This window comes from Myxocyprinus asiaticus, chromosome 11 (genome assembly GCF_019703515.2).
Source record: "Myxocyprinus asiaticus isolate MX2 ecotype Aquarium Trade chromosome 11, UBuf_Myxa_2, whole genome shotgun sequence".
Taxonomy (NCBI): domain Eukaryota; kingdom Metazoa; phylum Chordata; class Actinopteri; order Cypriniformes; family Catostomidae; genus Myxocyprinus; species Myxocyprinus asiaticus.
In genome coordinates, this window is record NC_059354.1 from 52,074,751 (window position 1) to 52,089,246 (window position 14,496).

At 40.9% G+C, this 14,496-nt stretch overlaps 1 protein-coding gene across 2 annotated transcripts in view; it reads left to right on the plus strand.

The window, feature by feature from the left end:
- Positions 1-6,055: 6,055 nt before the first annotated feature.
- LOC127448435 (inactive dipeptidyl peptidase 10-like) overlaps positions 6,056-14,496 on the plus strand; it is a 102,420-nt gene continuing 93,979 nt past the window's right edge. Inside the window, exons 1-2 of one of the 2 annotated variants that reach the window (XM_051710942.1) lie at positions 6,056-6,281; positions 11,599-11,701. In XM_051710942.1, the coding sequence (XP_051566902.1) occupies positions 11,639-11,701 (63 nt within the window). In that variant the 5' untranslated portion in view covers positions 6,056-6,281; positions 11,599-11,638. Of the gene's footprint in view, positions 6,282-11,565; positions 11,702-14,496 lie in introns of those variants that run through there. The other variant, XM_051710943.1, reaches the window with a different exon arrangement.

A 14,496-nucleotide genomic window follows, 5' to 3' on the forward strand; every position in this document is an offset into this window, starting at 1 on the left:
TCTAGTCAGACACTGTGTTTGTGTTGTGAAAGTGTGCATATGTAACAGGTGTGGTCTGAAGTTTACACAAGTTACAATAATTGTAATGTTTCAAACGCTGGTGACTTTCACACATGCTAAAGTTTAAATCAGTTCTGTGCTGGACTCATCTCTGGCGTTACACATTTTGTAGTGGTTTACACAAGGTAAAGTATCTGTAATGCCCACAGTGGAGCTGTTGATGCATACAGCTTTTCATCATTTACAAAATGACCTACTTCGGCAGTTTAAAGCTTCATGTGGTCAGTGTTCAGAAATATTCGGTTTCAGAGATTTTCGGTTGCACTGGGCGGGTTACATGAATATTCACGAGTTTCCTTTTTCGTGTTAAAGCGACACTAAAAATATTAGTGCCTGCTTTGATTACAATTCATCTAAACTATGTTTTTGGAAAGTTAATTACATTTCAGCATCAAACGAAGTTAAGCTTAACTTTTAATCTTTTCACAACAATTTATAGATTGTGCATGCACTAATATTTTCAGTGTCGCTTTAACACGAAACATGAAACTCATGAATATTAATGTATGCTCCGCCCAGTGCAACTGAAAATCTCAGAAACTAAATATTTCAGAACACTGGTGTGCCGAAATCTGACTCCCCGTTACTTGTGTGGTCCACCCCCATACACCTCACCATAACCATACAAGGGAGTCAGAAATCTCTTTCCATCCTCCAAATGGAGCTCATACATTCATATCCGTCACACGCTGCGTCAGAGTTTTCCTTGTGTTTGTCGGCAGCTCAGTTACATCAGTTTTCCCGTTTCAGGAAGGTTCTCAGTAGTGATGGCAAAATGAAGTTTTCTGAAGCAATGGGGTTTTAAATACAAATATATTGAAAACTGGTTCATTACTCAAAGCTTCTGTACACAGTTCAATAAACATGATATCTGGTGGTCAAAAAATTAAGCACACCTAGAACCTCTGTGGCTGACGATATTTTTTGGGTTTAAAGCATTAAAAATGACCAACGCTATACAGTATGTCATTTTTGTATTTTGTTCACTTGTGTTTATAAATAACACAGTAATTCAAGGCTCAAACAAGGGCTTAATTTATAGGTTATAAAATTACTATGTTATGTTAAAACGTAAAAATACATCATATGAGATTAAATTAATAATTAATACATGAATGAAAAGAAATAGATTGGGGAAAAAATATGATTGTTGGCTGGGCAGTAAAAATTTTTTTACGGGAGTGTGCTTATGCGACTGTAATAGGTTCAAACTTGTATTGGGATTTGTGCTTCTTTTGAACCAGATACCGAAGCAGTCATGTGGTTTCCAGCCGAATGAAGCTTTGGAAACTGATATATACACCGATCAGCCACATCATTAAAACCACCTGCCTAATATTGCGTAGGTCCCCCTCGTGCCGCCAAAACAGCGCCAAAATACTCAAACCAGCCTGTCTGGCACCAACAATCATCCATGCGATTATCTAATCAGCCAATCGTGTGGCAGCAGTGCATAAAATCATGCAGATACGGGTCAGGAGCTTCAGTTCATGTCCACATTAACCATCAGAATGGGGGAAAATGTGATCTCAGTGATTTATCTCAGTGTGGCATGATTGTTGGTGCCAGACGGGCTGTTTTGAGTATTTCTGTAACTGCTGATCTCCTGGGATTTTCACACTCAACAGTCTCTAGAAATTACTCCGAATGGTGCAAAAATAAAAAACATCTAGTGAGCGGCAGTTCTGTGGATGGAAACACCTTGTTGATGAGAGAGGTCAACAGAGAATTGCCAGACTGGATTGAACTGACAAAGTCTACAGTAACTCAGATAACCACTCTGTACAATTGTGCTGACATTTAACATTTAACCCCCACTATTACCCCTCCACAATCACCAACCCCACCTTGAACCTTGACCCCCAATGAACAACCCCCCCCCCCCAAAAAAAAGAAAACAAAAAGAAAATTTAATAACCATATATAAATAAAACTAAACTTCACTCTCCACAGCTCCTCCCCAAGAGCCCTCCCAAAACACTAAATACTTGCACCATTTCCTAGCAAACAAATCTCGAACCCCCAGCCTTCTGCTTGACATCTCCTCAAAAGCTGTCACCCTCCCCATCTCCGCACACCACTCCGGATGAGGAAATGAGGGAGCCCCATCTGACTTCCATCCCCTTAAAATAATCTGCCTGCCAATCATAATACTAGTCAGGACCCAATTTTTTATGTGTTTGTCCCCAAAATGTATGACCACCCCATCATCCAGAATACAGAGTCTGGGGCAAAATAAAATTTGAGTGCCCAAGAAGTCACATATGAAACTCTGAACATTCAAACAAAACTCTTGGATCTTAACACACCCCAAAAAAACATGGGTTGTCTCTCCATCTTCTGATTGGCATTGCCAGCAGGTATGTGAGTCTTTAAGACCAAGCCTATACAATCTAGAGGGGGGGGGGGTCCAATAGAATCGATATAAAATCTTGAATTGCATAAGGCGCACCCTTACATCTCTGGATGCAGACTTGACATTTTTTAGAATCCTAGCCCACACTCCCTCCTCCAATACCAAGTTTAAATCTTTCTCCCATAATCTCTTGATAGAAGTTAAAGCTCCATCCCCCAGACTCTGAATTAGCAGGGAGTAATACACTGATGCCTCATGACCTTTTCCAAAATCAGTAATCACCTCTCTCAGAGTATCTGCCACTTTAGTGGGGTGTATGCTATTCCCAAAAATATTACAGAGCAGGTGGCGCAGCTATAAATACTTACAGAACTGAGATCTGGGAATCCCAAAATGTTGAACCAAATTTTCAAAGGATCTCAACACTCAACACTCCACTCTCATATAGGTCACCGAGTGTAGTAACCCCCCTTCACAATCCACCCTGATCAGCAGAAAGGGGACTTATTAATACATAATTTTGTGTTCAGCCATATGCTCGAGGCAACATTTAAATAAATGTCCAAATTAAACACTCTGGACACTTTTGTCCATACCGAGTGCAAATGCGAGATAACGGGGTGTAATTGAACTTCTCCGGTTAGTTTGATAGAAAGGCTTTGCAATGGCGAAATGGGGGGAAGAACTTCCTGTTCAATACAAAGCAGGGAGGGGCTCTCTCAGGTGGAAGGACCCAATGAGCCAAATGTCTAAGACTGAACGCATAATAATAAAACAAAATCTTGGGTAGGCCTAGCCCACCTTTGTCACTCGGCCTAAATTCCAAATGAAGGACTTCGCTATGCTATCAAATTGCTTGAAATAAGAGAGGGGGACATCTATAGGGAGAGACTGTAGCAGGTAGTTACATTTTGGAATACAATTCATTTGTATTGTAAGGGGACAAAATTAACTCTAACTAAATCACACAAATTTGCTAGGAATAAAATACCCAAATACTTAATGCCCTGTTTGGGCCACTGGAAGATGTCTGGCTGAAAAATCGTTATCCGGCAGTACGCTGTCAGAGCTTTGGATTTAGACCAATTAACTCTGTATCCTGAGAACTTTAATAATTAATAATTCCATGGAGGCAAGGCATAGATCTAGAAGGGCAGGAGACATATAATAAAATATAATCTGCGTAAAGCAAAAGCTTATGTGCCACACCTCCTGCCATCACCCCTGGGAAATCATCCTCCTTTCTTATTGCGGCTGCTAATGGTTCCAGGGCAAGACAGAACAATAATGGGGAAAGAGTAAAATAATCTGAAATTAATCCATTTGTTTGTACCGCCGCTACTGGGTGTCTATAAAGTAACTTAATCCAACCAATAAAAGTTTTCCCGAACCCGTATATTTCCAAAATCTTAAAAAGATAATCCCATTCTACCATATCAAATGCCTTTTTGGCGTCAAGTGAGATGGCAGCAATTGGAGACTGATCATTCGCCACTGACCACATGATATTGATGAGACGCCAAATGTTATCAGAAGAGCTGCGGCCCCGAATAAACACCACCTGATCTATATGTATAAGAGATGTCATAACCTTACTTAATCGGTTAGCCAAAGTTTTTGATAATATTTTAACGTCTAGCTGGATCAGGGAAATTGGAGGATAACGCTTACACTCGCTTGGATCTTTGTCCTTTTTAAGAATCAGACTGATCCGGGCTTGCATCATGGTTGGTGGAAGCTTTTCATTCTTTAATGATTCAGTATAAACTTCTAACAAAAGTGGAGCCAGTTCTGTAGCATAAGATCTAAAACATTCAGCAGGAAAGCCATCTGGCCCCGGAGCCTTGCCTGTAGGCAAGGCCTTAATTACCTCGCCAACCTCCTCCAAGGTTATCTCAGAATCAAGATAATTTTTTTGCTCAGTCGTCAGTTTAGGGAGTTCTAATGGTTCCACAAAGTTTCTAATATCTTCATCAGTAGACGAAGACGTGGAACTATAAAGATCAAGAAAAAATTATTTAAAAGCATTATTAATATCAATGGCTGAGGTAAATATTTCACATGCAGCAGATTTCACTGAAGGAGTAGTAAAAAAAGACTCTCTCTGCTTTATATATCTAGCCAAAAGCTTCCCTGCTTTGTCCCCCAACTCAAAGTATGACTGTCTTGCCCTGAATAACCAAAACTCCACCTTCCACGACAAAATAGTATTATATCTGTATTTCAATCGGGTCAATTCTCTGAGGCCTCAGATACACATTTGTGACATAAATGTCCTGAAATATAACAGTGATGAAGCTGTATCTGTCCTGATATTTTAACTGTTGTAAGTTATTGAAGTACAAACTAATAAGCGCGTCTGGAGGCCATCAAATGTGTGCTCATATAGACAGAAAATCATCAGATTTAACAGACAGAATCATGCTCCAATATGGTTGATTTAATGTGTTCATGAACTCTCTTTCAACATCAAGTTTGTATGTTCAAATGTGTAAGAATGGAATGTGTGTATTTTAGCTACTTTAATGACTAACAAACTTTTTGGGAAGGCCGGTGAGGAGTCCATTGCAGTAGTCCACCCTACTGGTGATGAATGCATGATCAAGTTTCTCTAAGTCTTGACTGGATACAAAACATCTTATTCTGGCTATATTTTTAGATGATAGTAGGCTGATTTAGTTATTGCTTTGATGTGACTATTGAAACTAAGGTCTGACTCCAAAATGACTCCAAGATTCCTCACTTGATTTTTTGTCTTTAGACCCCTTGGAGTCAAGGTTTACCTTTGGGAATTTCACCTTTGTTGCCAAAAACAATGACCTCTGTCTTGTCGTTGTTAAACTGAAAGAAGTTTTGGCACATCCAACTGTTAATTTTATCAATGCACTGGCACAGAGAGTCTATGGGGCTGTAGTCATTTGGCGATAGGGCTAGACAGATCTGGGTGTAGCTATGGTTTGGTTCTTTTTCATAATGTGGCCTAGTGGGAGCATATACAGGTTGCGGTGCAGTGGGTGGCGATATCTAACCCTGCACGAACAATGTGATTCGCCAAAAAAAAAGAAGATGAAAGTGGAGCTTTATAGTAAAAAAAGGACTTAAATGTTGATCTGTTTCTGACCCACACCTATCATATCGCTTCTGAAGATATGGATTAAACCACTGGATTACTTTTATGCTGCCTTTATGTGCTTTTTGGAAATTCACATTTCTGGTCACCATTCACTCACTTGCATTTTGAGAACCAACAGAGCTGAGATATTCTTCATAACATTTTCATTTGTTCTGCTGAAGAAAGAAAGTCATACACATCTAGGATGGCATCAGGGTGAGTACATGATGAGAGGATTTTAATTTATGGGTGAACTAGCATTTCAGTATGTGACATATTTTCAAATGTACAAACATTCAGTATAATCTCAAATATAATCACTCCATTAAACAAAAATGCATGAATAAATATATATATAAAAAAACAAGCTTAAAATAGTTTTAGATTATTTAAATTATGTCACATTGCTGTCATGTCCAATACCCTAGTAAACATAAAATCAAATCAAATCACTTCTATTGTCACACAACCGTATACACAAGTGCAATAGTGTGTGAAATACTTGGGTGCAGTTCTGAGCAACCATGGAGTTTATGGCAGATATAAAGTGTTCATGTAACTGTTAAGCGTACTTTTGGTATTTTAACCAAGTTTAGTGCACACAAAAACATAGAATATGAAGATCTTCACGAGAACCTGCTTCAGCTTACTGGGAAGTACAAAATGGAGATGTGTTGACCAAGACAAGATAATAATGGTGAAAATTCACAGATGAGAAACATGGAGACAGCTGATAAAGAGAGTACTGTGGTGGTGAGTCCATGCACAATTTACACACTTTTACATTGCAGAGTAAATTACTACATAATAATATTATGGCACAGTATATAATGTTACATATTATACAACAGTTAATGTTGGTCCTCAGATCTGATTGGACAAAACGTGTTCCAAGAGTGCTGATCTAGTCTTGCTTACTCATGTAACCATGGTTCCCTGAATGGAAGGAATGAGACGCTGCATCAGAAACTGACACTATGGGAGCACCCTTCAGGGGGCATTGATTTAAAAATCTTATAACATCACGCCAATTTGAGTGGTTGGTGAAGCTTGGCGCTCTGCTAATGCTGATGTCATCATAAGCATTTAAGCCGGAGCCCTGCGTCACACCATCAGGATTTTCCAACTGAAAGAAGTAGAGCACATCTCTCAGGCCCGTAACAGTGAAAAATCAGTAGCTGCAGCACAGCTATGCAGCGTCTTGTTCCCTTCTTTGAGGGATACAAGGAAACGTAAGCAAGATGTTCCTTTTCAAGAAGGTAAATGAAGCTGATGTTATGAGAGCCATATACTGTAATGTTGTAGCACTGATGTGCAATGCCTTCTAGCCATTACAGGGTGGTCAAAAGCATTGCTGTAGCAATCTCTTTGTATTGAGAAATAGGAAGTAAAGTGGGAACAATAAACCAACAGCTCAATGCCAAAGTAGAGACACTAGCCAAACTGGATAGTGGAGCAATGTTTCAACACATCTTCTAGATTAGCGGAAAGGAGGGGAGCAGAGTGATCGCCTGGCCAAGGGCTTTGGCACAATGACGGTAGCCAACAGGGTAGTGAAACATTGCATGCATTCTCTTATTTACATTCTCAGACCAAGTTTTTTTTATCTAACACCTGTAATAACCAATTGGTCAGTCTTGACTAAACCTCTTGTTCTGTGAACATGTGGGAGGAGAGGGAAGATACATGTAGGTTATAAAACCTGGCAAAGGTCTTAGGGGAAGCCCAACCTGCAGCCAGACATATATGTCTTTTAGTGACATGCCCTTTTCCATGCCCAGGAGGAGGCCATACTCCTGGTAGAATGAGCTTTTATGCCCATGGGACACTGTGTGCCTTCTGACCTATTGGGAATTCTTTGCTTGGAGATGGCCAATCCTTTTGAGCAGCCTCCAAATCAAATAAAGAGTTGTTCTTATACCCTGAATTGACTCGTCCGGTCTATGTACATGCTCAAAGCCCTCACAGTGCACAGCATATGAAGACTTCTAGCCTCGTCCATTTCAAAATGAGGAGGAGAGAACGCATGCAGGGTAACAACCTAAGCCTTAATGGGGGTTGCCAGTACTTTGAGCACATAACCCTCTTTGGGCTTGAGAATAGCCTTTGATATGCTTGGTCTGAACTCTAAGCAAGAGTAAACAACAGAAAGGGCCAGAAGGTCCCCAACACTTTTTTACTGATGCCAAAGTGAGTAGCAGCACAGTATTCAGTGAGAGTATGGGTAATCTTACAACCTCTAGTTGCTTAAATTGGGGACCTGTAAGTGCATCTAATACCAGCACTAAGTCCCAGAACTGGACAGCAGCAGGGTGAAAAGGTCTCAGACGTTTCACATCACACAAGAATCCACTAAACAGAGGGTGTTTGCCTACCAACAAGCCATCAATGAGGTCATGAGTAGCCACTATGGCAGCGACATATACTTTGAGTGTGGATGGAGTGAGTCCTGCATCCAAATACTCTTGTATATAAGAGAGTGTCGTCTGCATAGGGCAATGCTTTGCTACCCTGAAAGAAGCACCAACTAGCAAACACTTTTACTGTTGTGTCAGACAATCCCCGTTCAGATGCCAGACATGTAATCTCTATAGCTCTGGCCGAAGATGCCAGATTGTGCCCCAAGCTTGCGAGAGCAGATCTGTCCTGAATGAAATGAAATTTGAGTGTCCAATATGTCACACATGAAACTCTGAACCCTCAACCAAAATTCTTGGATCTTAACACACTACCAAAAAACATGGGTTGTGTCCCCATCTTCTGATTGGCATTGCCAGCAGGTGGGTGTGTCTTTAAGACCAAGCCTATACAATTTAGAGCAGGTCCAACAGAATCGATGTAAAATTTTAATTTGCATAAGGCGCACACTTGCATCTCTAGATGTAGACTTGACATTTTTTAGAATCCTAGCCCAGACTCCCTCCCCCAATACCAAGTTTAAATCTTTCTCCCATAATCTCTTGAGAGAAGTTGAAGCTCCATCCCCCAGACTCTGAATTAACAGGGAGTAATACACTGATGCCTCATGACCTTTTTCAAAAGCAGCAATCACCTCTCCCAGAGTATCTGCCGCTTTAGGGGTGTGTGTGCTACTATAGTACAGAGCAAGTGGCGCAGCGGTAAATACCTAAAGAATTGAGACCTGGGAATCCCAAAATGTTGAACCATATTTTCAAAGGATCTCAACACTCCACTCTCATATAGGTCTCCCTCACAATCCACTCTGACCAGCAGAAAGGGGGCTTATTAATACATAATTTTGGGTTCAGCCATATGCTCGAGGCAACATTTAAATAAATGTCTGAATTAAACACTCTGGACACTTTTGTCCATACCGAGTGCAAATGCGAGATAACAGGGTGTAACTTAACTTCTCCGGTTAGTTTGATAGAAAGGCTTTGCAATGGTGAAATAGGGGCCAGAACTTCCTGTTCAATACAAAACCAGGGAGGGGCTCTCTCAGGAGGAAGCGACCGATGAGCCAAATGTCTGAGACTGAATGCATAATAATAAAACAAAATCTTGGGTAGGCCTAGCCCACCTTTGTCAATCAGCCTATGTAACTTACTAAAAAGTAATCTGGGACATTTACCATTCCAAATGAAGGACTTCGCTATGCTATCAAATTGCTTGAAACACTACTGACACACCAGGATATCAAGCAGTATGGCTTTGTCCTTATCAATCAGATCTGACAAATTTATCCAGATGTGGTGTTCAGCGGACACCAAGCTATCCATAGATTTGCCAAGAGCCTGGGCAGTGGTCTTGGTAGCCTGGAGTGCAAAATCTGATTTTGCGTGATGCAGATCTTGAAGGGGCTCGGGGTCTGGACCATTCTCATCCAATTCCTTTTGCGGATCTGCCTGGTAGGCCTGTAACACCACCATAGTGTGCAGAGCCACACCAGCCTGACCCGCTGAAGTGTAGGCCTTACCCAACAGAGTGGATGTGAGCCAAATGCCATGTCCTGACAAGCTGGTTGTGCAGCTCAGGAAAGAACGGACCCGGGCGGTGAAATACATGATTATGCTGGCTCGGTAAGAGCTCTTGGGCACATCAGGGATGGGCCATATGAGCTGATGCTTCTCGACTGTATGGCCAAGAACCTTGTTCAGCTCTGTTTCGGAAGCTGATACACCACTGTTTTCCACCGCTCAAGGGGAAAAACAGATGCCCTGCTCGTTGACTGGGCATGACCAGGTCTTGGCATCAGAGGCCTCCAGCGATTAAATATCACCCTCTTTGTCCACGCTGCCAAACGTGATCGAACCATATGCACAGGGCCGCTGATAAGGGGGGACAACTGGACCTTTTGGCTGGGGCTTGAGGGGTGCCCGGCTGGACTGGAGGGGGGCCACCGAAAGGCTGTTACATATTGTAGAGCACATCTAAACATGTTCAGTGGGAGACGTGGATAGAAACACGTTGAGTGCGCAACAGTTGTTTCAGGCCCAAGAATTTCTAACTGCAGCCCTGTATGCAGCCCTGTATTTCTAACTGCAGCCCCCTTTGCGATTGTAAGTGATAATGTAAATGTAAATAAATGTATGCGCATCATGCACATAAATTCTCCCGTATGGTTCGATCATCATGAGCGAACCATACAGGAGAAGATGATATATATGGAGATTTGGAGGTGCTCCCATCATGTGGTGCCTCGGGAGACACAGAAGGAGCAAAGTGGGAGGGAGAAAGGTCTGCTTCCACTTTCTCAATGAAAGCTAGCCGCGAGCGTAGCGTCCTGAGCTTCATGCATTCACAATGAACACAATCTGACCCCACAATACGGACACAGGTATGTTTCGCTTACAAGGTGGAAAAGATCTGCGAAGCATTGATCGTCTTTAAAAAGATGTCTTTCACAAAGCGTACTCTTAGTTTGCATCAAATTTGCTCATTTGTGAGTGCAATTTAGATACACTGCAAATATGGAAGTACTTTCGAAGCTGTGCTTCTTTTGCTGGAACACAGCAGGGAGAATAGTAGGACTTGTTACCGCTGACCAGGTGCAGATCAACAGCTACACTTTGGTTTAGGGCTCTAGAGCATGAGAGGTGTCTATGCTGCCCTGAAAAATAAAACTTCTGATGATGTAATGCTGGGCTCACAATGACATCAGCATAAGAGTGCCAAGCTTCACCAGCCAATCAACTTGGTGTGATGGTATAGATTTTCAATTCAATGCCCCCTGAAGGGTGCTCCCATAGAGTCAGCTTCTGATGCAGTGTCGAAGTTACCTTCTTGAAAAAGAACCACATTTTTCCTGAATGCAGAAGTTTTCCATGAATCACTCCAGAAGCCCTTTTTTCATTCTCTGTTCTTCAGTGTTTTCACTCACATCGGCATATGTTTTTAGCAAATAATGTGATGTTAAGCATATTTGACAAAAAATCTAAAGAAAATGTGACTTCATCATATCGGTACTTTACTGTACATGACAGTGTTTTGACAGTGACTCACCTGAGTGGGTAGATGACATGAAGTGATTTTCCATGGTTAGTTACATTGATATAATAAACTACTTCGTATTATGACAACCAACAACATAATATATATAATGACATTTATATAAAATTAATATATATTATTTATATAATGTCATGTTTATATCTGTCATTTATTAGAGGCTATTGGACATTTAATCATCCTGATTATAGATTTACATGAATACATTGATCCTTTGATTCAGCGACTTAGAGGACATTAAATTATTTTAATACAAAGCACAGCAGTGTGAAATAAACATGAGGAAAATCTAAATTAATCTGTTACCAACTCTAGTACTGCAGTTATGAGAGAGTGAGCCTTAAATTATTTTTATTTTACTTTTATCATTATTACTGTTTTCATAATTTTTTTCTTATTCTTGTCACTGCTGTTGTTGTATGTGTATTTATGCTTTGCCAATATTGTGTGTAAAACAATCATTTCAGTGAAGTACTTTGCGATTGAAAATAGTGAGGGAGAGAGGGATGGGGCTAGGTGGGGGGCGAGCACAGCTGAATTCATTGGCTTCTCGTCTCATTCACTACATTCATCATCACTTCTTTCTCTGTTCTCACACTAGATTCATTGATCGTTTGATCGTTTGGATCTTCATTTCATCGATGAATCAAACGGCAAGTGTCTCTCATCAGGTGAAATGTCAATCATCAGACAAGAGCATCACAGTGAGTAAAACGCAGTATTTACATGACTGTGTGTGTGATTTGACTGCAGTCATCTGCAGCTCAGAGAAGTTTTAATAATGTTTTTTGACTAAAAGTTCCAGCTGTAATGGATTAATTGCAAATCTGCACTTTCATTAGTCTCTAAACTAATCTAATGTCAAATACAGATCAAAATTTTCAATCTAACACAGATTGTAATTTTTGATGTAACATATATTTTGCTTGATTTTCTGTTTTATGAGCACATAGGTTTGTTACTCTGACATAAATGACAAAGTGTCTGAATACAGTCAAAATCATACGAGTTCAAAATATAATGAATAGTACATAGAGTTATCAGTTTTATCAGATTGTATATATAGTGTGTATATTCAATAGTTATCCATTATATCAGACTGTATAATGAATATTCTATAGAGATATCAGACTGTATACAGTGTATATACTATATCTTTTTGTTAGACAGTGTATATTGTAGCCTTATCAGTAATCACACCATATATTTAGTGTATATATTGTACTCTTCATAAACATAGAGCTTCATTATATGAGAGAACTGTTGGGAAACAGAGACATGATTGCTTTGTTAATGCATACAGTAGATGCGTTCACTTATTGCACTGTACATTCATTCACTCACTTATTCACTCATTCATGTATTGATGGATGAGCTGTATGTAAAAACATCACAACTAGCTTCTGCTTTTGCATAATAGACTGTTACATGTGTAGATAAAACTCTCTCTCTCTCTCTCTCTCTCTCTCTCTCTCTCGTCCGCCCACACGTTGGTTGCTGTGAGCTCCCTCTCCCTCCCTCCCTCCCTCTCTCTCTCTCTCTGTAGATTATTACTGCATTCATTGTATCATATTAAATGTGTGGTGTGTTGGTGTGGTGAACCCCCTCTGTGTAACTGAAGAGGCTCATATTCATGTTTAATATTTGATGCCACAGTATTCAATCTCTCCGCATGAACAGCAGGAGCGTAACTCACATTACCATTCACACTAAGAGTTAATCATCTACAAAAAAAAAAAAAAAAATATCAAGTTCATTTTACTCACACATTTTTGCCCAAAGTGTCTAGCAGACACAGACACACTAACAGGCAATCTGTTCATACTTCCTCCATACAGAAGCTATACTGTGTGTGTTTGTTACAACCAGGCTCCTGGTAGACCATAACACAAAAGGAGGAAAAAATAAAAGGGTTAAACAACAAAACATTTAATTTTAATCAATATTTACAAACAAAATTTATATATATATATATATATATATATTATCCCCTTTTCTCCCCAGTTTTGGAATGCCCAGTTCCCACAACTTACTAGGTCCTCGTGGTGGCACGGTGACACTTCTGAGACCGTCAATCCGCGCATTTTATCACGTGACTCGTTGTGCATGACACCGCAGAGACTCACAGCATGTGGAGGCTCATGCTACTCTCCGCGATCCACACACAACTTACCACATGCCCCATTGAGAGCGAGAACCACTAATCGCGACCACGAGGAGGTTACCCCATGTGACTCTTCCCTCCCTAGCAACTAGGCCAATTTGGTTGCTTAGGAGACTTGGCTGGAGTCACTCAGCATGCCCTTAATTCGAACACGTGACTCCAGGGGTGGTAGTCAGTGTCAATACTCGCTGAGCTACCCAGGCCCCAATTTACAAATATTTTAAAACTTTATTTATAATTAAAGACTGAGTGTGGAGGTCCAAGTGTGTGTGTGTGTATGCATTTATGTCTGTGCCTGACACTGACATCACACTCAATGCACTTTACATTGTGAACAGGGGACTCTCCTCAACCACCACAAGTGTGCAGCATCCACCTGGATGATGCAACGGCAGCCATAGTGCACCACACGTCAGCTATTGGTGGAGAGAAGACAGTAGAGTGATATAGCCATTTAATGGAGGGGGATTATTAGGGGGTCATGATTTATAAGGTCCAGTGGGGGGAATTTGGATTTATAATGACCACAGAGAGTCAGGACCTTTGTTTAATGTCTCATCCAGAAGACAGTGACCTTTTACAGTATAGTGTCCTTGTCACTATACTGGGGTGTTAGTGACCAACACAGACCAAAGGGTGAGCACCCCCTGCTGGCCTCACTAATACTTCTTCTAGCAGCAACTTCAGTCTTCCCCAGGAGGTCTCCCATCCAGGTACTGACCAGGCTCAACCCTGCTTAGCTTCAGTGGGTAACCAGGTGAAAGCTGCAGGGTGATATGGCTGACAGAGGGTTGTGACACCTCTCACTATCAAAGAGCTCTCCTCTGGAGCTCAAAAAGAATAAGAAAAAACAACCTCCTGGGTCCAGTCCCATCTCCCAGCAATCCTTCAATCCCTGGGCCCTAGGGAATTAGGAATAAAAGTGAGAGAGACAAAAACCCCAGTAAAAACACCATCTATCAAATCACCTTTTTCACACTCTAGATAAAGTGTCAGCAATTACATTATCAGTCCCTTGTATGTGGTCAATCTTCACTGGGTATTTCTGTTAGATAACCCTAACCTAAGTTCAGTCAGGGCCACTCTGTTTGATTGTAATTTATTTGTACAAGCTCTTGATGATAGTTTTGGCAGGAAGGCTCCACTCTGAGGGATTCAGCTTCCATGCTGAACACATGGGATACCTTGCTGAGGCTCGAACCCCCAAACATAATGACGGAAAATATTTAGTTCTAAGGTTAGTTGGGGAGCGTGGCTCCTTTAACCAAGCAGAGGAAGCGTACCTCGGTTACGACTGCAGTGAAGCTCCCTGAACTGTGAGCACTTGTAGAGGGA